This window comes from Octopus sinensis, linkage group LG25, assembly GCF_006345805.1.
Source record: "Octopus sinensis linkage group LG25, ASM634580v1, whole genome shotgun sequence".
Lineage (NCBI taxonomy): Eukaryota > Metazoa > Mollusca > Cephalopoda > Octopoda > Octopodidae > Octopus > Octopus sinensis.
In genome coordinates this window covers 27,200,538-27,224,294 of record NC_043021.1, presented here as the reverse complement: position 1 = coordinate 27,224,294, position 23,757 = coordinate 27,200,538, and the positions used below count along the sequence as shown (strand labels likewise).

The 23,757-nt window shown below is 38.7% G+C and overlaps 1 protein-coding gene across 1 annotated transcript; it reads left to right on the top strand.

The window, feature by feature from the left end:
• Window positions 1–2,010: 2,010 nt before the first annotated feature.
• On the top strand, window positions 2,011–22,168 carry LOC115224263 (protein RFT1 homolog). The gene is made up of 14 exons (XM_029795073.2): window positions 2,011–2,166; window positions 3,983–4,068; window positions 6,082–6,198; window positions 6,428–6,617; window positions 7,708–7,809; window positions 8,734–8,865; window positions 11,111–11,189; window positions 11,699–11,749; window positions 12,816–12,946; window positions 14,911–15,055; window positions 17,199–17,304; window positions 17,981–18,109; window positions 19,020–19,140; window positions 21,882–22,168. The coding sequence occupies exons 1-14, from the start codon at window positions 2,104–2,106 to the stop codon at window positions 22,068–22,070; spliced, it is 1,641 nt and encodes a 546-aa protein (XP_029650933.1). The 5' UTR covers window positions 2,011–2,103; the 3' UTR covers window positions 22,071–22,168.
• Window positions 22,169–23,757: the final 1,589 nt, after the last annotated feature.

Sequence of the window (23,757 nt, the reverse complement as noted above, 5' to 3'; positions counted from 1 at the left end):
ACATTTGTGAAGAAAAAAAAAAGATGCCCTTCCCCCCACCCCTAAATTAAAACAGATTGAAATGCAATAGATCGATACTAGGGTCATAATTATGGGTGACATTTTCATATGACACCGCTAGAAAAAAACTGCCGTTCAAACCGAAAAGATCCGAGTTCTTTATAATTTCCATTATTATTGGATTCAAAACGACCCTGAAATGATGATTCCTGGTGACTGCATTGATCGACCACACTGCAGAATCGACCGGTTTCATCTAACTTCTTCATTATGCTGTTGTGTGCTCTGTTTTGTTTTTTATACGCATCCAATTGCAAGTCTATCCAAACATTGTTTAATATGAATCAAAGATTTTAAATGTCTTTCAGAACATTCATGTTTTAGCATGGCCATATGATGATTATTTAAATCAGCGTGACCTTTATCACTCCAAATAGTTTTTCTAAACCAAATAACAAACATGGTCAGCAGAATAACTTATTTAGTTTCGCACTTCCAGTCATCTACTTTCCCCTTTTTATAAAGATTATCTTGTTGAAACTTTGCAAATTGGGTAATTTCGGAGTTGGTCTGCCATCATTTATAATTGTTTCCTTTCAAAGTCCTTCTTTGAAAAACTATTTTTCAAAAGTTCTTCTATAACGCACGTTTTAGTCATTTGAAAGTTCAAAAGATTTTATAAAAGAAATAGACGTACATATGTGTGTGTGCGAATTGAAAGTAAATTTGAACAAAACGGAAAATAATCTTAAATCATTGAAAGATCCTGGTCAAAAGGGAAAAATTCCAACTTGGGTCAGATAATCAAAAGTCAAAAGACAAGTCCAGGAATGTAACAACGAACAAAGAGAAAATAATTTTGTTCAGTTGGCAAAACCGATTTGACTAAGAATTTTGAAAGGGTTTTTAATTTTAGACTGAGGCCAAATCCATTCAGCCATGTCGTCAGTCTTTAGCGACACCAATTACAAAAAAACCTGACAGATAGGAGGTTCGAAGCTATTTTTAATGGGATGGGAAATGAGGTCAGAATAGGAGATATCTCTTCAATCCAATGGTCATGCATGACTTGCACAGGTATGCATAACTCGCACAGGTATGCATAACTATATCTCAGCACTTGAAACAGAATCAGATTAGAACGGCGGTGTGTATAACATTTATAATGTATATTATATGCAAGCGTAGAACATATTTATTCACAAACTTCGGAAAAGGCCATTGCGGTGTATCGTCACATATGGTGATTCGATCTCATTTCGTCTGCTCAGTGACGAATACCCCCGGATATCTTGAGCTAAGTCGAATTTGAGGCACACACACATAAATATGTGTATGTGTGTGTAGTTTTTGCATACCAAATCCACTCAGAAATAAAGGGGGTAACTTCGGTATAAGTACCGGATACATTTCAAGAAAGTGTTTTTTTTATATATGGGGCGGTTAGGGTTAGGGGTGGAAGAAAAGGGTTTCTGTTATCTTCAGAAATGTAAACAAAGTCACGTGTGTACTTATACCGAAGGATCGCCAAATAAAGTATTAGTTGACCCAGAACTATATAGTATAAGACCCAAAGTGTCCCATCGTGGTACCTGGGACAAGTGAACCCCAAAAACTTGTTGCTTAGCGAAGTTAATTACACAGCGAAACCAACGCCTACAGTTAAAGAAATAATTTTTGTTTCGTTTCATGAATACTGTATTTAATAGATAAATGATGTTTGCCTTTCGTAAAAAAAAAAAGAAAGATTTCCATATAAACCGGCAGCGAGAACGACAACATAACAAGTTTTCCGTGGTTAAAGGATGAAAGCAAGTGCTTCCTTAATTGAAACGTCGCTTATGTAATCAGAAAAAGTTGGCCAAATATAAGTACTGGCTAGTGAAGAATTATTTACAAATTTAAATTTCTATTAAATATTTTAAAATCAATATTTCTTTGTTTTCCTTTTTTTTATTTTGTAAAAAGAAATATGCTAAAGTTTTATTATTGACACATGTTTTAAGCGACCTTCCAACAACATGGAAGTCGTCTGCCGTGTTTTTCTCGTTTAATTAATAAACTTTTCAATATTAACCAAAAACTACCGAGATTTAAAGGAAGATGAAAGCTTCAAATCTACTCTCAGGAGCTGCTAAAGCCGCATCCTATAATATCATTCTGCAGGTATTAAATACCACTTTATTTACCATACTTCTTCCTTTGCCGACCGGTTTTGTCCCAATTTACTCCTGACCTGTTTCTTAATCCAAATCCTTAATCCTCTAAATATATTTGGAATTAAATATAAATGGATAATAGAATTAACGAATATATTCCCCGAAGAGACCAGGAACTCAATTATTAGTTTTACTTGTATCTTATTTTGTTTTTATAATGTAACAACTACTGTTTTTGTTTACATTAAATTACAGCTGTTTTCTCGAAGTTTAGAAAATTGAAATTATTTTGTTATTGATGTTGTGTCTAAATATGAATGGTTAAAATAAAATCCACTGTAAAGTAATAGAAACGATTGAGTGTTGAATCAAATATCCCGCAATATTTAGCTACGTAAGGCGGCCGCGAACTGGCAGAACCGTTAGCAGTATTTCGCCTGCCGTTACGTTCTGAGTTCAAATTCCGCCGAGGTCAACTTTGCCTTTCATCCTTTCGGGGTCAATTAAATAAGTAGCAGTTACACACTGGGGTCGATGTAATCGACTTAATCCGTTTATCCTCTCTGTTTAGCCCCTTGTGGCTAATAAAGAAATAGGTATTTCGTCTGCCGCTACGTTCTGAGTTCAAATTCCGCCGAGGTCGACTTTGCCTTTCATCCTTTCGGAGTCGATAAATTAAGTACTAGTTGCGTACTGGGGGTCGATATAATCGACTTGCGCCCTCTCCTCCCAAACTTTTGTGCCTTGTTCCTACAGTAGAAAAGAATATTGCGGTACGTCTCTAAAAGGCGGTGAGCTGGCAGAACCGTTAGCACGCCGGGCAAAATGCTTAGCAACATTTTCTCCGTCTTAACGTTCTGAGTTCGATATTGCTGTTCTTCCTTTCGGGGGTTAATAAAGTTGAGCCCTGGGGTTGATGTAGTCGACTTCACGCCCCTCTCACCGAAATTGCTGGCCTTCTGCCAAAATTTAAAACCGATATTTAGTGAAGTCTCGCCAGTGTTGATCCTAGAATGAATGCAGTAGAGAGAGAAAAGGGGACACACAGCAACGACAACTGGTAGGGGACTCCTTTCAGGTGTTATAGGAATCATTCTCCTACATGCAATGAACTGCTGTGAACAATCTACTTGAAATATTGTGGCTTTGATTTTATGAGGAAGATAGATGTACCTTCTGAGTTCAAAATCCACTGTGGTCGACTTTGCTTTTAATCCTTCTGGGGTCGGTAAATTAAGTACCAGTTGAACACTGGGGGTCAATGCAATCAACTTGTCCCCTCCCCATAAATTTCAGGCCTTGTGCCTTTATTATTATTAAGGTGGCCAACTGGCAGAATTGTCAGCTCATCAGGCAAAATTCTTGACAGCATTTAATCTCTCTTTACATTTTGGGTTCAAATTCTGTTGAAGTCAACTTTTCATTCTTTAGGGGTCAATGAATTAAGTACCAGTGAGAAACTAGTGTTGCTGTAATCAACTAGCCCCTTCCCTCCAAATTTCAGGCCTTGTGTCTTTAGTAGAAAGGATTATTATTATTATTATTATGGCTCAGACAAATACATAATGGCATTCATCAGTGTTGATCCACTAAACAACAAAAATCATTCATCATTAACTGAATCTTTACCACAATTTTGGAACTGGAACTGTTTCTTCTAAATTATTAATCCATTATGAAGAAGTCTAGAATGCTAGAACTTTCTAGTCTAAGTTAGACCAATACTGAAAGACTAAACACTCAGCTGTGTTTTTGTAAAAGAAGACATCATTAATATGCAAATGTGTCTTTAAAATAATTGCATCATTTTGTCTATTTCTCAGCTAAGCACTCGGATTTTGACATTTATACTGAATGCTTTCATTCTTCACTACATCTCTCGAGACATGCTGGGCGTTGTTAATGTCAGGTTAGTTTCTTGTTTCTCCTATAAATAAAAAAAGTTGGATAATTCTAATAATTTTGTAATAATCAATTTATAAATTTTGCAAGACTCAATGTATATTTTGTTTGTTGTTTGACTATTTTGATATGAATCCAATTGAGGCCATCCCTAATCTTGTGATACAAGCTTCTTCTTTTAAAGTGATCTATATAAACAAAATCAGATATTGATCAAGAGAGGATAGTGTAGGTATGAACAGGTGTTGTGTACCTGGAAGATGACATCTGCATAAAAAGTGCTGAAAGTAGAAGGAACCTGTGATTTATTTGATTTAATGTTAAAATAATAATCATTATCTTTATTGTAATTATAATTTACATAAATAACTTAGATAAAGTGTGATGTTGAAGGCATTGAGGTGATATTAAGATCGTAAAAGAAGAGTAGTTGTGTATGTATTATTAATTGATGGTTGTCAGATTATAAAGTAATTAATCCTTTAGCATTTAGACTGGCCATATCTGGCCTAAATATTCTACATGTTTTATGTAAAAACTGGTCGTATCTGGTCTTTCACACCTACCCACAATGTTAGTCCAAAAGAAGATGACTACATCATCAAAATCTCAAAGCTATGATTAATTCAAAATATTGTGAATAGATAAGCATTACATTTGACAGGGAAAGCTGGTACATTGGCCCAGGTACTCAATTGGTACTTTATTTTTATTGCCCTCAAAAGGATGAAAAGCAAAGGAGACCTCAAAGAAATGCTAAGCATTTTGCCTGGGGTGCTAACGATTCTGCTGGCTCACTTTTCTACTATAGGCACAAAGCCTGGAATTTTAGAGGGTGCAGGTGGGGGTTCAATTATGTCAACTCCAGGGCTTAATTGGTACTCATTGATCTTGAAGGGATGAAAGGTAAAGTCAGCCTCAGTGGAATCTGAACTTAGAACAAAGTAGATGGAGCACGTGGAAGTGGAAGACCCAGGAATCACATGGGATGAAGTGCTGAAGAACAATCTCAGGATGCTGAACCTTTCAGGTGAGATGACAAAGGACGGAGATACCTGGTGCCTTGCTGTACTCTGCAGCAAAAGTGTTAAGACTGGTCCCTCAGGTGGTGTAAAGCACTCGTGATGGTTCCACCTAAAGCATCCATGTAGTGCCGCGTAAAAGCACCCATGCGGTCCCATGTAAAAGCACTCAGCACACTCTACAGAGTGGTTGGCGCTAGGAAGAGGCATCCACCTGTAGAAACCATGTCAAAACAGAGTGGAGTCTGGTGCAGCTTGCCAGCTCTGGTCAAACCGTCAGGGTCAACCAACCTGGCTCAAAAATAAATGTAAGGCTAGAAGACCTACAAAAATCAGCCATTGCTTAGAACTGCAAGAGTTCTCTGTAGGATTCTTGAAGCATAACCAATAAACAAACGCCATGTATTAACATGGCATTTTCCATCACACCCAGCAGACTAAGTTGAGAACTTTCATCAAATAATAATAACAATAATAATAATGGAACATTAACAACCAATTTTGAGAAATTTGTTGGTGAAATTGGAATTGACATGAAAGTAGAAGATGCTCAGAAAACTGCTTTGTTGGGGACAGCAAGGATTTTTAGATTGGTGTTTGGATGTTAAGTACCTGTGAGGTCCTTGACAACAGGTTGTTCTCTCTTACTGAATTAGCTGGAGCAAGTGAAATGACAATAGTGGTGCTAGTATAGTAGTAGTAGTAGTAGTAGTAGTAGTAAAAAGCATGGAAAAGTGGACATTAAAATGATGAGGATGAATTCCCTAAACTCCTTTTCCTTCAATTCTTTGGACCTGAAACCATATTTATCCCACCAAGTCTACATCTTCCACTCATCCACCACCACCACCACCACCACATCTAAATGATGGAATGGAGCTAAAATTGATGTCTCCATCATCATCATCATCATCATCGCTTTTGTACTGTTTGAATTGGTCATGTGACCTCATTACATTGTTTTAAGTTTTGTTTGTTTTTCTTTTTATCCCCTGTAGACTAACTCTGCTGTACAGCACTGGTATATTTATTTCACGGGAAGCGTTCAACCGAGCCTGTTTGAGTCATGCAGGGAAAACTTCGTGGACACAAGTCATTAATTTGTTGTGGCTGACGTGAGTAAACTACTAATACTACTGCTGCTGCTGCTTATCTCATCCTAACAAAAATCATTTCAGTCTAAAATAGTGAAAATAACCATCAATGTGATTTTATTTATTATTTCCTCTTATATTTTTAAAAGACAAAATTTATTTCAGAATGAAAATGACTTTTCTGAAGAATTGTCCTTTGTTTTCAGTTTTGTAGTTAATAAATGTATATTTACCATCACCTTGCTTCCAGTGTTCCTTGTGCTGCTGTTGCTAGCACTGCCTTGGGTGCAATATGGCTCCACCTACTTCAAAGACCCGATCCCTTAATTGTACCTCACTACAGTATAGGAGTGTTTGCCTTTGCTGCATCAACAGTCATTGAGGTAATTGCTCAACCTCTCTGGGTGATTACACAAGCGTTTATGTTTGTCAAACTTAAGGTAAGTAATTGGCACCTTTCTATAAGAGATATTTTTATTGATATTTTGTTTTAATTTCTTGTTAAAAATGACTCACTTAGAAAAGGACAGGAAGGGGAAATGATAAACTCTGTGGAATCGGGACATCATCTGCCATGCAAATTGTTGATGCCACCCTAGTTACCAATGTTACTATCGTTAGCAAGACTTTTAGACAGATATAAATTAGATGGAATCGAATAAATGAAACTTGTGAAGACTTTTACACAGAAGCCCTGATAACAGGCTGTGTGTGTGTGTGTATGTATGTGTGTGTATGTATGTATGTATGTATGTATGTATGTGTGTGTGTGTGTGTATGTGTATGTGTGTCTGTATGTGTGTGTATTTTTTTACCATTTTGACTTTGTCTTGACGAGTTTGATAAATGAATGAAAGCACTAATAAAGAATTATCCAAAATTCTGACTGCCTCCTTTTTCTCAATATACAAAATCTGTACACCACTTCAAACACCATACATACATACATACATACATACATACATACATACATACATATCGTTTGGTCTCATGGAGGAAATGACAATGGATTGGATTGAGATGTTTGGCATTATGAGGTTCTTGAGATGATCCACCCACATCAGCAAAACTGAGTTCTAGAAACGCTGTTTTCCACCCACACGTAACAATAAAACCTTCCACACACCCTACCCCAACAAACCAAACTACATCTCTTCTCTTCCTCACATTTCCTCTTCATACACAATGCTTATCTCTCACTCCCCAATCCTGTCCCCACCACCCTGCTCCCGTATTGCCCCACTCCCTCTATACACCCTGATTTTCACCAGTCACTGCACTACTCTTGACCATTATGCTTCTTTGGCAATACCCTGCCACTTACATTATACCCTCCATACCTTGAGGGTATGCCCTGGCACTTTTCACCACCTTTCTCTCCTTTCCTTTACTCTACCATTCCATTTAGATTCTGATCCCTGTTCCTTGGACTATGACAACCATTCCAACCCAAGTTTGCATGAAAAAATATACATAGACATGATGATAATGATGTTGATGATGATGATCATGATAAATATCTCTCTACAGGTGTTAATGGAAGGCCTGCTTCTCATTGTTAAAGCTGCCTTAACGATGTTCCTCGTTATCTATAAACCACATTTAGGACTCATTATATTTTCATTAGCTCAGGTAAGCTGATCTCACCATTAATTCTCTCTGAATATACATGTACATAGAATATTATTATTGTTTGTGTGTGTGTGTGGTTTTGGTCTAGTTAATGAATACGGTGCTTTCCAATCAAATTGATTCCCTAATATCAGCAGAACTTCAAGACCCATGAAGAAAGGAAGTCTTGTTAGAACCTGGATGGTGCATGATCCCTGCTGGTTTCCTTCAACAATAAGTCATTGCATGGAAAACAACAGGTGTGCCAAATGGTTTCCAAGACCCTTTGTCATGGAGACCCAAGTAGGTGAAGGGGGTATCCCTCTTATAGAAAGAAGGCACCAGAAATTGAAGGCTTCCAAACTTTAGTTGGATAGCACAAAATTGATATCGAAACCAAATCCTCTGACATGACTTTGGTTGGCCTGGGGCTATAGTAACAGAGAACACTTGTCCAAGGTGTCACACAGTGGGACTGAACCCTGAAACACAAGATTGGGAAGCAAATCTTTTAACTATACAGCCATGTCTGAGTGCCATTATCCTAAAATATTTCACCATAACATTTGTTTACAATTCATTCATGTCTATTATATAGTTTTATATAAAAATGGCAAGCTGATGGAATCGTTAGCCTGCTTGACAAACTGCTTAGCAGCATTTCTTCTGGTTTTACATTCTGGGGTTCAAACTCCACTGCAGTTGACTTTACCTTTCATCCCTTTCAGGGGTTGATGAAATAATTATCAGTTAAGCATTGGCGCCAATATAAGCAAACTATTCCTTCCTCTAAAATTGCTGGTTTTATACCAGAATTTGAAACCTTTGTATAGTTTTTGTCCAATGCTTTCCGATTGTTTTCCTATGATATTGCATAAGGAACTCTCCTGCCATTTGAATTTATCCATACGATGCACTGTTTCTTGTCTCTCCTTATTTCTCCAGGTGCTTTCCATGACAGTCTATGTGGGAGCATTTTATGTCTTCTTTATATTCTACATTCAACAACGGAAGGACAACAAAGATTTCCCATTGAAAACATTCAGAGATTTTTTCCCAAAATTTCTTCAGAACCAGGTATGGGACTTAGTGATTCAAGGTCACTTAACCTTTTTGGTGCCAAATCTCAACTGAGAGCCTTTGTTTCATTTAGTTTTCAAAATGAAGAATTTAATAAAATAACTTTGTCGTTATTAAACTTGTGTTTGGAACATGGATTAACATGGTGGAATTGTTGATGGAAGGTTTTAACTTCGACCACTTTAACCCTTCTGTTAAAATATTTCTGCTGAAATACACTGGCCTGTTTTGTAGGGAATTTTGAAAATAGCAAAGAATTTAGTAGAATAGCCTGGTCCTTATTAATCTGGTGTTTGGATCATAAATTAGCATCAAGTTTCGATGGAAGGGTTTAGTTTAGATTTATTTTAAACTATCAGAGGTGGTCTCAGATGGATTGGACTCTACTTATAAGAAGAGATATAAAAAGATTCCAAAAGCAAGTAAATATATGAAGTGGGAGATGGTATATATTGACCAAAAAAAAATCTGAATAGAATTAATTAATCAATTAATATTAATAGCAAGCAGCAGAGTATAATGAATAGATACGATTTCAGTAGAAAGATGCTGCACCAGGTTATATTTGATCCAAACAAATACAGTGGAACTTCGGTTTATGAACAACTTTTCAAACATAGAACGTCTCAAGTGATGATCAGTTCTTCGAGTAAGGAACATAATCTGGCAACAATGGTTGGTGCTAAGCTGGGAGCATCAAAGGGAGAGAATCAGTTGTTCTCTCTTAACAAACCGTTTGGTTGTTCGGCCAAAAATTGCCTTGTACTCAGGGTTGCCAATTTAGCATAAAATTCTGATTTTAAGTTGGCAACACTGCTTGTACTCCATCTAATGATGGGAGAGTCCGTCATTGTATTATATATCTACACGGTAGAACTGGATTTTTGACAGTTGTTTATTCTGAGTTTCATGTCACCACTTTTCAAAACATTTCACTTTGAAGTAATAATACTGTAAATCATTCAATGAAAGGAGTTGGGGGTTTGATAAAAGTCCAAACATCAAAACAAATAAATAAATGCCTGTGGCTTCGGGGATTACTGAAGGTCGGGTGGATGGGGTTGAAGTGGCTGTAATTGAGAAGTCAATGGGACGAGGTGCAACTACCTTTTCTATAATGTGAGGTACAGTGCATCTCTTCTACAGCAAGTCTCTTCTCTTATTCTACCCCCTTCTCTCATACTTCAACCCCCTCGGCTCCTAACTTAAAGTCACCCCTTTCTTTACTGTGGCTCTGCCCAGTTGAAAGGGATCTCTTGGTCTTGCAGGCTTGGTCATGCCGGTGTCATGAAAGAAGCATCCATTCCACCCTGTAAAGTGGTTGGTGTCAGGATGGGTGTGGGTGCTGCTGTAGAAAACCCTTCCAAAGCAGATGTTGGACCCTGATGCAGTCCTTGGATTCACTGGGTCCTGTTAAATGTGTTTCCCATGCCATGGATGTTAAATGATGACAATGATAAAGGGAAAAGAATAAGGGATAGGGAGAGAGAGAGAGAGAGAGTAAAGAAAGGAGGAGTAGAAAGAGAGAAGGAAAAATGTAAGAAAAGAAAGGCAGGAGGGTGGGGGAAAGGAAAGGAGACAGAGGGAGAGAGAAAGAGAGTGATAAAGGGGGGAAAAAAGGTGTGAAATGATGAAGAGGAGGGATGAGGGAGAAAATAAGGGTGGAAGGAAGAAAGAAATGTGTGAAGAAAAAAGCAAAGGAAATCAGATTGAAAGAGAGAGAGAGTAAAGGAACGGGGGGGGGGGTAGAATGTAACATGAGGGAGAGAAAAAAGAGAGAGAAAAAGGAGAACGAGAATATATAAACTGTAGAAAGCACTTCCTAAAAACATCTCAGAATTTAAAATCGTCTCAGTTTTAAAAAATTTGAACCAAGCTTTTTGACATTTTATTAAATAAAATGTTAGCTCTTGTTCTCACACGTTTATTGAAGTTTGTATCGATAATATATAGATATATATTTGTGTGTGTGTGTAGATATATATATATATATATATATATTTATGTGTATATATATATATATATATATATTTTTTTTTTTTTTATGTGTGTATATATATATATATCATCATCATCATTTAACCCATGCTGGCATGGGTTGGACACACGCATACACACACATATATATATAGTGAAGATATATAATGTATATTTATATTTATCTTTCTATCTATCTATGTGTGTGTGTATATATATATATATATATATACACACACACATTATATATATTTCCCTCTTGTAGCCCTTTATTAACAGAGACTTGACCAGTTTGACTTGGAGCTTCATGAAGCAATCTTTCCTGAAACAGATCCTTACAGAAGGTAATTCACTATTGTCACCATTGGCACCACCACCATCATCATCATCATCATCATTACCACCACCAATACCACCAACCATGCTAACATTAAAAAATTATAGCTTACTATAGAATCGTCATCATTATCATCATTTAAGGTCCGTTTTCCATGCTGGTATGGAACTGGAGATCTGCTCCAGACTCCAGTTGTCTGTTTTCACATGGTTTCTAAGACTGGATGCCCTTCCTAAACAACACAGGCGCTTTTTATGTGGCACCAGTGTGGGTGCTTTATGCATGGTGCTATTTATGTGGATCCGGCAAAGGTGCTATTTATGTGGCACCAGGATGGACACCTTTTACCTGGCACCAGTACAGGTGCTTTTTAAATGGTGCCAGCACGAGCCAGGTCAAGCTAGCTGCAGTTTACTTATCAAGCATAAAGTCATTAGTCATAGTGATTGATTTTGATTGATCTCTGCTGCTATGTGGCTTTGAAAAGGTACAAAAGCAATGTTTTTTGTATTTCAGGTGAGAAATATGTTATGACGATTTTCCAAGTGCTTTCTTTCGCTGATCAAGGTAAGTGGAAAACATGATTTGCAGAGCTTTAAGTAATTCTTACTTTTATGTTATGTCGAACTCTTTTGTTACCATATTTCTGTTGAAATATGGTAACAGAATTGACTTTGTTTCAATTATTTTTGAAAACAATGAAAAATTTATTAAAATAAACTTTGTTATTCTTAAGCTGGTGTTTGGAACATAAACTGACAGGAAGTTGAAATGGAAGCTGTTCATTTAGATCGCTTCAAGTCTGTTCTTACTATATTTCTCTAGACCAGTGCTTTTCAGACTTTTTGCTGGAGCGGAACCCCAAGGAAACATTCCACTGGCTCGAGCAACCCCTGTGCAATAATTTAATAGTCTTATGCACACATATCTGCACAAGAGAATTAAAAATTACTGCCGATTTTAGCAGTTTTGTAACTTCTTGCAGAACCCCTGGACTGTACTGGTGGAACCCTGGTTGAAAACTACTGCTCTAGACATTCGTTTGTCATTATTGAGCTAATGTTTGGAACATGAAGTTTTAACAGAATGCCTTAATTTAATTTAAAACAGAGAATTTGTATCGTAGTACCAAGGCCAGTCTTAAATGGGTTAGTATCAAAGGGTTAACCTATAACAATTCGAATATTATCTTCACAAATCGTAGCCTGTTACCTCTCTGCCCTAGTCTAGGGATGCCTGGATGCCCTTCCTGTCACCAACCCTTACCTGTTTCCAGATAGCTAGACATGTTTTTCACTGAAGATTAGAAAAAGGTTCACCATAGCTTGTATAGTCGTGATGTTCACCTACAGCCATTGTTTGATGCCAAGACAGAGGTGCACACACACACACACACACACACAGCAGGCTTCTTTCAGTTTCTGTCTATCAAATCCCCACCTCATAAGGCCTTGGTTCATCAGAGCCTTTATTAGAAGACACTTGCTCAAGGTGCCACACAGTGGAACTGAACCCAAGAAATATGATGAAAAAACATAAAATTGAGAAGAAGTCAGTTCTAGGAATTATTGACTGAATAAACAAAACAAAAAGAAAGAAAATCTGACATGTTTGTATTTTTGATTTCTTACAGGAATCTATGACATCATTCATAATCTTGGTTCGCTGGTGCCGAGGTTTCTCTTTTGCCCCATAGAAGAGAGCAGCTACCTGTTTTTCTCTCAGCTGCTGTTCCGTGGTAAAACCCTGAAGCAACAATCAAAGGTTTGTGTCTCCTTGTCTTCACTTTGCATAACACAACAGCTGTAAACGAGCATCACTGTCATATGTGCGGGGTTGTTTGTTTCCAATATTCTGTAAAAACCACGTCCAGCCATGGGGAAATATTATCTTAGTAACAAGTGAAGGTTGACGACAGGGAGTACTTCTGGCTATAGAAACTGTTGGGTATATATGTGTGTGTGTGTGTGTATATATATAAGGAAAATAAGACAAGGTAGAAAATGCTAAAATAATTTTATCGTGAAGAATATTTTAGTACCTGCTTTACTCTAAGTTGAAAAAGTTACCAAGGCTGAAACCGGTACTAAAATGTTTTTCATGATAAAATTATTTTAGCATTTTCTCCCTTGGCTTATTCTCCTTATATATATATCAACTCATGTTCTACACACACACACACACACATATATATATATATATATATATATATATATATATATATATATAATTCCACTGATTTGGAATAATATCAGTGATATCTTCAAAACATATATCGGAAGTAAAAGTATTTGAATTACACCTGCATTAAATTTTTTGCTACCCTGGTAACTATTTATCTATTTTTTTCCGTGTTAATTGTTAACAAGGGACCCATTACACTCACAGAGTAGTTGGCGTTAGGAAGGGCATCCAGCTGTAGAAACACTGCCAGATCAGACTGATGCCTGGTGCAGTCTCCTGGCTTCCCAGACCCCAGTTGAACTGTCCAACCCATGCTAGCATGGAAAGCGGACGTTAAACGATGATGATGATGATGATGATGATATATATATATATATATATATACATATATATATTGGCTGGAAGAGCTTACTGTACAAAGTTCAGAGAGCTATCACCTTTATTGGTAGCAAGAGGCCTCTCCGTCAGAGTGAAATGCACATTGTATGATGCTTGCATGTGAGTGAAATGTGGGCTGTGACTACAGGAGACATGTGAAGGCTTGGGAGAATTGAAGCCAGCATGCTTTGCTGGATGTCAGTGAACATGTAAAACAGTGTATAAATATGCTGGAAGAAAAATTAGGTGTCAGAGGCATCACATGTAGAGTGTGAGGGAGAAAACTGTGCTGGTATGGTCTCATGTGTATGGATGAGGCTAGCTACATAAAGAGGTGCTGATCTCTAGACGTGGAGGGAATCTTTAAAAGACATGGGACAAAGTGGTAGAAAAATGATCTTCAGATGTTGAGCCTCACAAAGGAGATGACAAAGGACTGAGACGACTGGGGATTTGCTGTGCTTGAAGAGACCTATCCAGCTAAATAAAACAAAAGCCACAAAGCGATGTTGTTTAGGTCCATCCCCTAGCAAGCATTCTGTCTCTGACAAACCTCACTCCCACGACTCTCTTCCTCTCTCTTTCTCCCACAAAATATCCTCAAAACACCTTCTGCCTCTACCTGTAATCACTCACTGTATTCCACTCATCTTTCACATCTTACAAACTTACCCACCCTCCAACCCTCTCTGCCTTTATACACTTACCTTTAATTTGCTTGTATGCCTCATCACTTCTTTTTCACCATTTTCGTTCTCTCTCTCTCTCTCCCCTCCACCAACCATCACCCCCCACACTCACTTTCCACCTGGGTGGTTTACCATGCATTTCTTTTACTGCAAGACACCTGTTTCTATCCCTGTATTCTTTCTCCAGCTTCTCATCACCTGGAAGAGAGCCCTCTTCCCCCTCCCCAGGACTACTCCCTGTGTCATTGTTGGTGCTAAGAAGGGGCATCCAGCCATAGAAACCCTGTCAAAAGTGAGACACTGGAACATGACGTGCTTCACCGACCTTTTGTATCCTGTCCGACCCATTCAGCCGATGCCAGCATGGACAACCAATGTGAAATGATGATGATGATGATGATGTGTACATTTGTACATGGATTCAGATATGTTTGTGTGTAGTTCTGTGGACCTTAGAATCTACTCTTTCCTTTTCAGGAATCTGCAAGAATGGCAGCAACTGTATTAAGAATCCTCTTGACTGGAGTGACCCTTATAGGGCTGACTATCTTGGTCTATGGTTATTCCTACTCTTTCCTTGCGTTGGACATGTATGGAGGGTCAATGCTCAGCTCATCATCAGGTCAGCAACAAGAAATTCTTTCTCCTCATTTTCCTCTTTTAATTTTCTCTCACCATCTCTTTTATGCTTTTTTTTTTTTTTTCATATTTCCATGGCTACATAAGTTTTTCCTATTTGTAAATTTGAAAGTTCTTTTTAAATGTTATTACAACTGGATACAATGATTCTTGGCTAAAAATTCTTAATTTCTGATAAGCAAAAAAAGAAAAAAGTCAACGTGGGCATTCTATGCATCTTTTTTTTTCCCCGTCTTAAAATTCCTTAATTTCAAATTGAAACTTCTAATCCCACCAAATATTAGAAAGAAATGATTATTTCCCTTGCATTAACTGTCCACCAGGTGACACCACATCTCATTCCTGTCACCAACCTCCACCTATTCTACTCTGTTGAACAACAAACAATCTGGATATGTTTTAAATGGGATCTGAATCCTAATCTTCCATCAAAGTTTCAATTTTTATTATAACAAAATTATTTTTACTAAATACTTCATTATTTTCAAAATCAACATGAAACAAAAGCAGAGTATGTCTACAGAAATATGGTAGCAAAAAGGTTAACCTTTTCCAATTTGCCCGAGACTGACCCTAGTTCTGTGACAGAAAACTTTTGTTTTCAAGCAATCTCCATTAACACCTTCCTTTATGTTAATTTATGCTAATTTCATGTTAATTTATGTTCCAAACACCCAATTAATTATGATAAAGGCAGCATATGTCTGCAGAAATATGGTAACAGAAGGAGTAAAGATTAATTTATTCTGGGTTTGAATCACTGTAAATAGTGCGAGATAAGGAAAGGGCATCATTGTGGTTTTTTGTTTTTCTTTGAATAGAGCTGATCAGACGTTGCTGATGAATAAAACCTATTTTGATGTGAAAGGTGAAAAGTGTAGAAGCATCAAGGAATGCAAATGGGAAGAACATGCAGAGGAGGAGATGAGGAAGAAGGGAAGAACCGAATGAGGGAAATATTCATAAGCAGCAAGACACTGAAGACTACCTGTCTATCCAACACCAGGTAAAACAGGTGGACAAACAGGTATATAATGATGATTAGGATGATGATGGTCATCATCATTTAACATCTGTTGTCCATGCTGGCATGGGTTGGACCAGGCTGGGAGGCTGTGCCAGGCTCCAGTCTGATTTGGCATAGTTTTCTATGGGTGGGTGCCCTTCCTAAGGCCAACCACTCTGAGAGAGTAATGGCTGCTTTTACGTGCCACTGACATGGGTGCCATTTGCAGGACACTGGTATCTGCCACAACTGTGATTTTTACTTGATTTGATGGGTCTTCTTCTTCCCAAGCACGACATGATGCCAAATAGACTTGGCCATTGCCTCCGTGGGGCCCAACACTCGAAAGGAACTCAGACACTTTGCCTCCTTGAGACCCAATGAAAACTTTCCATTGTTTTTCTTCTCAGTCAATTGGGGTGTGTCCCTTTAGTCTTACAAGGTGACTTCACTAGAACTGGTTCCATGAAAAAGCATCCAATCTATTCTGTAAACAGTTGGCATCCAACAAATCTGAGATCTGAATCTCCTCCTGATTTTTGAGCTTTGACATGGTTGAACGAATCCCAACCAGCCATGGTTCAAGGTACAGGTTGTACCATTCATCCTTTTGATTGTTGAATATAAAACATGGCTTATGAGTCCTCCATTCAGGTGATTTTCCTGAGTCATCGTTTCACCTTTGTATGCCAATCCATCACAGGATGACCCATTTACAGGTAAGTAGACTGGAACAATGTGAAATGAAGAGACCACAATGCACAGCTGGGAATTGAAACCGCCACCCTGCATCTCACACCCCAATCACTTCTTCCTGTTTCTTGGATTATATTTTAAGCTTACAAATTGCATGAAGCCACTCCCTTCTCTCTCTTCTCCCTTTCAGTTTCAGGGACTCTTACTGGTGCCATGAAACAAACAAAAAAAGGACTCAATCCACTCTGTAAATTGGTTGGCACCAGGAAGGGCGTCCGTCTGGTTGTAGAAACCATGTCAAATATGAGTGATTGGAGCACGGCTTGGTCCTTCAAGACACTGGATCCTGTTGAAGCATCCAGTCTATATTAGCAGGGGAAACAAACTTGAAACAACTGATTATGATGTCTCATTCTTTTACCAGGTCCGGTTCTTCTTCGCTGGTATACCGTTTACGTTTTGATCATCGCTGTGAATGGTGTCTCAGAGTCCTTTGTATTTGCTGTTATGAGCAAAAAAGAAGTCGATCGGTTAGTTACCTAATCTGGTTGGATTTTTTTTTTTATATAATTTTATTTCTCATTATTCTCATCTCCATCACCGTTCAACACTGGATAACTTTGTTTAGATTATTCAGTTCATTTGTTGTTGACTGCACTACTTATTGGCTTTTTCTCATTAACGTCATTGTTAACGAATTAACCATTTCATAGCAGTCACACTGATTTTTTTAGGTTTAAACTCATCAGTGGTTTTATTTTATTTTTGCACCAAGTCCGTATCATCTGGAAATTAATCTAAGATCTTGCATCAACATTTTTTACTCCACTGATGAGGTCAAATGAGACTGGAACATATCTGGAATGGTCACTGTAACTACCAACTCTTTGGGAGTTAATATGTGTGTGTCTTTGTGCTTGGCCCGGTGCCACTGCCTGACAACCATGCAGTTTGGTAAAAGGGGCCAATAAACTAAATACCAGATTTAGAGGGAAAAAAAGATGTTCTGAACTTGATTTGATTGACTCCACCCTTCAACCCAGTGCTGCAGCTTGGTCATAGTCCAATGACTGACACAAATAAAAAAAATTAAAAAATAAAACAAAAGAAAGAATACATAGTTGAAGAAAATAAACATTTAAAGAAGAACTTAAAAAAAAACAAATAAATTTTGTCTGATGCAATTTCTTTTCTCTTTTTCCTCAGATACAACAATATGATGTTGATCTTCTCCGTTTCCTTCCTCACTGCCTCTTGGCTCTTCACTCATTATCTCGGCAGCATTGGTTTCATCCTGGCCAATTGTCTTAACATGTTTCTTCGGATTCTACACAGGTATTCCATTGATTGAGTTGTATTCCTCCTCTTCATCTTCTGGTTTTCTTTCTCTTATATTCTTAAAACCAAAAATACAAGCTTCCAGTCTTGGTTCATAGAATCAATCGTCTTCTTGCGTGGTGGCTGATGTGCCAAAGAAGTTTGGTTTATGGATGGATGTGTGTGTGTGGTGCCATGTTAAAAGCACTAAGTTCACTCTGCAGAGTGGTTGGTGTAAGGAAGGGCATCCAGCCATGGAAACCCTGCCAAAACAGTCACAGAAGTATGGCTTCAACTTCGGCCTGGTTGGCTCTTGTGAAACTGTTCCACCCATGCTAGCATGGAAGGCGGACATTAAATGATTATGATGAAGTGTGTGTGTATGTGTGTGTGTGTATGTATATATATATATATATATATATATATATATATATATCATCCCTCTGTCCATCCTTCACTCTCTTTTGATAAAAGCAAATTTGGATAGTGATATAAATCTTTCTATATCTGCCTGATCTCTCTATCCATCTGTCTGTTTGAATATGAATATATATATCCCTCTCTCTCTCTCTTTCGGAGAGGCACTGAGCAGCTACATGCACACATACACACACGGCAGTAACTCCCACCTACCGAATTCAATCACAAAGCTTCGGTTGGCTCGAGGCTATAGCGGAAGACACCTACCCAAAGTGCCACGCAGTGGGCCCCCTGTGCCTGCATAGGTGGTTGTAGTATTGTTAATCTCCGTGAACCTTTCACCCTGTGCTTTATTTCTCTTCTTCAGATACATTGCTTTCGGTCTCTTCGACCATGTTACTGTTTGGTCGGTTTTATCTTTCCATAATTGTCATTGACACCATTCATGTTGATCGCTGCTTCACTTGTTTCTCATTGTAAACTAATTGTCTTTCTCTTTGTGTTGCAGTGCCAGGTTTATTTGGAAATATTTCCAAGATGGTTCCGTCCAACCTCTTCGTGCCTTGTTAATTCGACCTCTCATATTGATTGGTTTCTGTATATCGTTCTGTTTTACCTGTCTGTCAGAGGTGAGCTTATATAGAAAAGTTCATTTATATATCCATTTATGGCCAGGTGGTTAGAAAATTGTTTCTCAATCACATGATTTCAGGATAAATTCCACTACACAGCACTACACCTTTTTTTCACCTGCCTTTTCACAAAAAAAAAAGGAAAATGTTTGAAAATTTATGAATTTTTTTTTTTCAGTCCCACCACTCATCACTGCTGAGGCCTGGACTGGTTTTGGCCAATTTTTTTGTTTCCCTATGCACTTGAAACCATGAGAGAAACATTTTTGGTTAAGAATTTTGGGCAAGTTCCATCAACTATAGCCCCTGGCCAATCAAATCCTTGTTAGTGGATTTGGTAGATGGAGTCTGAAAGGAACCCATCATAATGATGATTGATTGATATCACTCTAGAGCATAAAATACGTATCATAGACGCAGGTGCAGTCACAGATGATTTAATACAGGAAGAGTCAAACAAAGACGAGTGCTCAAAATATTGTAATTTCATATTTTCAACAAACTTTCAAAGATTATCTTTTACCAATTCAAACCACGACCAGGTTCCCTGAATTTTAATAATAAATTCATCATCATCATCATCATCGTTTAATGTCCACTTTCCATGCTAGCCTGGGTTTGACGGTTTGACTGAGGACTTGCGAACCAGATGGCTGCACCAGACTCCAGTGTGATCTGGCAGAGTTTCTACAGCTGGATGCCCTTCTTAATGCCAACCACCCCGAACGGGTAGTGGGTGCTTTTATGTGCCACCGGCACGAGGGCCAGTAATGCGGTACTGGCAATGGCCATGCTCAAATGGTGTTTTTTATGTGCCACCTGCACAGGAGCCAGTCCAGCGGCTCTGGCAACGACTTCACTCAAATGTTGTTTTTCACATGCCACTGGCACAAGTGCCAATAAGGTAGTGCTGATAATGCTCACACTTTTATGTGCCACCGGCATGGGAGCCAGTCAACGGACCTGACAATGATCACGTTAAGATAGTACTTTAACATTCCACTGACACGGGTGGTTACACCGCTTGCATAGGCCATGGGTTATGGTCTCACTTGATTTGCCGGTCTTCAAGTACAATATATATTTCCAAAGGTCTCGGTCACTAGTCATTACCTTGGTGAGACCTAATGTTTAAAGGTCGTGCTTCACCACCTCATCCCAGGTTTTCCTGGGTCTACCTCTTCCAAAAGTTCCCACAACTGCTTGGGTGTGGCACTTTTCCACACAGCTGTCCTCCATTTACACCACATGACCATACCAGTGCAGTCGTCTCTCTTGCACACCACATCTGATGCCTCTTATGCCCAACTTTTCTCTCAGGGCACTCACACTCTGTCGGGTATGCACACTGACATTACACATCCAGTGGAGCATAATGGCTTCCTTCCTTGCAAGCTTACGCATGTCCTCAGCAGTCACCACCCATATTTCACTGCCATGTAGCATGGCTGTTCATACACAAGCGTCATACAGTCTACCTATTACTCTGAGCGAGAGGCCCTTTGTCACCAGCAGAGGTAAGAGCTCTCTGAACTTTGCCCAGGCTATTCTTACTCTAGCAGTTACACTTTCAGCACATCCACCCCTGCTACTGACTTGGTCACCTAGGTAATGGAAGCTATCAACTACTTCTAGTTTTTCTCCTTGGAATGTGGCCGAAGTTGGTCTCTGCACATTTCCAGTGTTTATTGCTCCTGAGCATCTGCCACATACAAAAACTATCTTCCTGCTTAGCCTTCCTTTGATATTACTGCACCTCTTATGTATCCATAGCTTACACTGGGTGCATGTTATGGCGTTTCTACCTATGCCTTTTCTACAGATTGAGCAGGGCCATCTACCTGAAGGGATTTGTGATTTGCCTGCCTTCCTACATATTAGGACTTTGGTTTTAGCTAGGTTGACTCTAAGGTCCTTCGATTCTAATCCTTGCTTCCACACCTGAAACTTCTCCTCTAGTTCTGATTGTGACTCAGCAATTAGAGCAAGGTCGTCAGCATATAGGAGCTCCCAGGGGCATCCTGTCTTGAATTCCTCTGTTATTGCCTGGAGGACTATGATAAATAGGAGAGGGCTGAGGACTGAACCTTGGTGGACCTTTACCTCTACCTGTTACAATAATTCGTATCATCATCATCATCATGTCAACTTTTCCATGCTTGCATGGGTCAGACAGAATTTGTTGTGGTAGATTTAATGTGGCCAAACATGTCTTTCACAAAAAAGATTGGAAATGAATATCACTTGTATGGAGATAATGCTGATTCCTAATCATCCTGTGATGTAATACACACACACACACACACACACACACACACACACACACACATACACACACGCACGCACGCACGCACACGCACACACACACCTGACAGGCTTTCTCTGGTTTCTGTCTGCTAAATCTATTCCTTAAATCCTTAAAAATGCTTTATCCCGAAGGCCGCGGCCATGCTGGGGCACCACCGCTGAGCCTTTGTTGACCCATAGCTATAGTAGAAGATATTTTCCCAAGGTGTCATGCAGTGGGACTGAACCCAAAATCACAGGGTTTCGAAGCAAACTTCTTAACCATTCAGCTATGTCTGTGTCTATGAAAGTCAAAATTTGTAGCTTTTCAAACCCCATCTGATCCACAAAACCCTCATCTATGTCCAATGTTCCTTGATGTCTTGTTTTCAACTTCCAACAAAATTTGTTTTCACCAATAAATATCTCATTTTCTTTCTTTTGTTTTTCAGACTTTATTCTGTTGTGATAAAGGCCCCGTCTATCGGTTGGTACATGTTGTCATTGGCGGCACCTGTCTACTTGCCAATCTATTAACTGTTATCATATTAGAGAAAGACTCCATCAGTTTTATCTGGCAACAGTATAAATCACAGACAAAGGAACCAGAGTCCAAATTAGATGAAAAGAAAACAAGATAGCAATCAAAATTCAAGTAAATTCACAAGTGGAATTGAAACCTCAACCAACATCATCAAATACACGAATTTATTTTTCTGTAATAAAATTCAAAATAACTCTAAATAATTCTTTTATTCTTTTTACTTGTTTCAGTTGACTGCAGCCATGCTGGAGCACTGCCTTTAGTAGAACAAATCTACCCCAGAACTTATTCTTTGTAAGCCTAGTGCTTATTCTATCAGTCTCTTTTGCTGAACCACTAAGTTACGGGGACGTAAACACACCAACATCGGTTCTCAAGCGATGGTGGGGCAACAAACACAGACACACACATATATATATATACATACATATATATGACAGGCTTCTGTCTATCAAATCCACTCACAAGGCTTTGGTCGGCCCAAGGCTATAGTAGAAGACACTTGCCCAAGGTGGGACTGAACCTGGAACGATGTGGTTAGGAAGCAAGTTTCTTACCACACAATCACTCCTGCAGTTTGAAAATTAAACAAAACAAAACAAAAATATGAGAAATCATTGAGATGCAGTTGTGGCTGTGGTAAGAAGCTTGCTTCCCAACCGTATGGTTGCAGGTTCAGTCCCATTGCATGGCACCTTAAGCAAGAAGTCTTTTATTATAGCCTTGGACTGACCAAAACCTTGTGAGTGGATTTAGCAGATGGAAACTGAAAGAAGCCTGTCATATGAGTATTTTTTTAAATATCTTTATTTGTTTCAGTCATTTGGCTACAGCCATGCTGGAGCACCACCTTAAATGGTTTCAGTCAAAGAAATCAACCCCAGGACTTATTTTGTAAGCCTAACACTTATTCTATTGGAGTCTTTTGTTGAACTGCTAAGTTATGGACACATAAGCACACACACACACTCACACACACACACACACACACATATATATATATATTATTCTTTTACTTGTTTCAGTCATTTGACTGTGGCCTTGCTGGAGCACCACCTTTAGTTGAATAAATCGACCCCAGGACTTATTCTTTATAAGCCCAGGACTTATCCTTTATAAGCCTATTACTTATTCTACTAGTCTCTTTTGCTGGACTGCTAAGTTATGGCGACATAAACACCAATATTGGAAGGGCAAACTCAGACACACACAAATATACACTTCTCTCTCTCTCTCTCTCTCTCTCTCTCTCTATATATATATATATATATAAAACGGGATTCTTTCAGTTTCCGTCTACCAAGTCCACTTATAAGGCTTTGGTCGGCCCTAGGCTACAGTAGAAGACACTTGCGCAAACTACCATGCAGTGGGATTGAACCAGGAACCATGCAGTTGGGAAGCAAGCTTCCCACACAGCCACGCCTGTATACGGCAATTTGTTGTGCTTAAGACATTTCAAGTTAATTGAAATCGTGATCGAGGCAAACATTTGGAAGGCATCCCATACCTGTGGCGCATGAAACAGGTCAGTGGCACAGTGACCTGTAAAAGGCGCTCATGCCAGTGAACCGTGAAAGACAACCGATAGGAGGACTGGCGTTCAATCGGGAACATTCTTGCTGAAATATCATCAACGTTCTGGAAAAAGCGTATGATGAGTGATGGCGACGATGGCGAAGTCATTGAAGGGTCCATCGGAGAAATGTTATCAAAGCCACTATGAATGGGGGGGGGAGTAAAACAAACAAAAACGAATGGTCTAAGGGAGACAACTCTGTGCT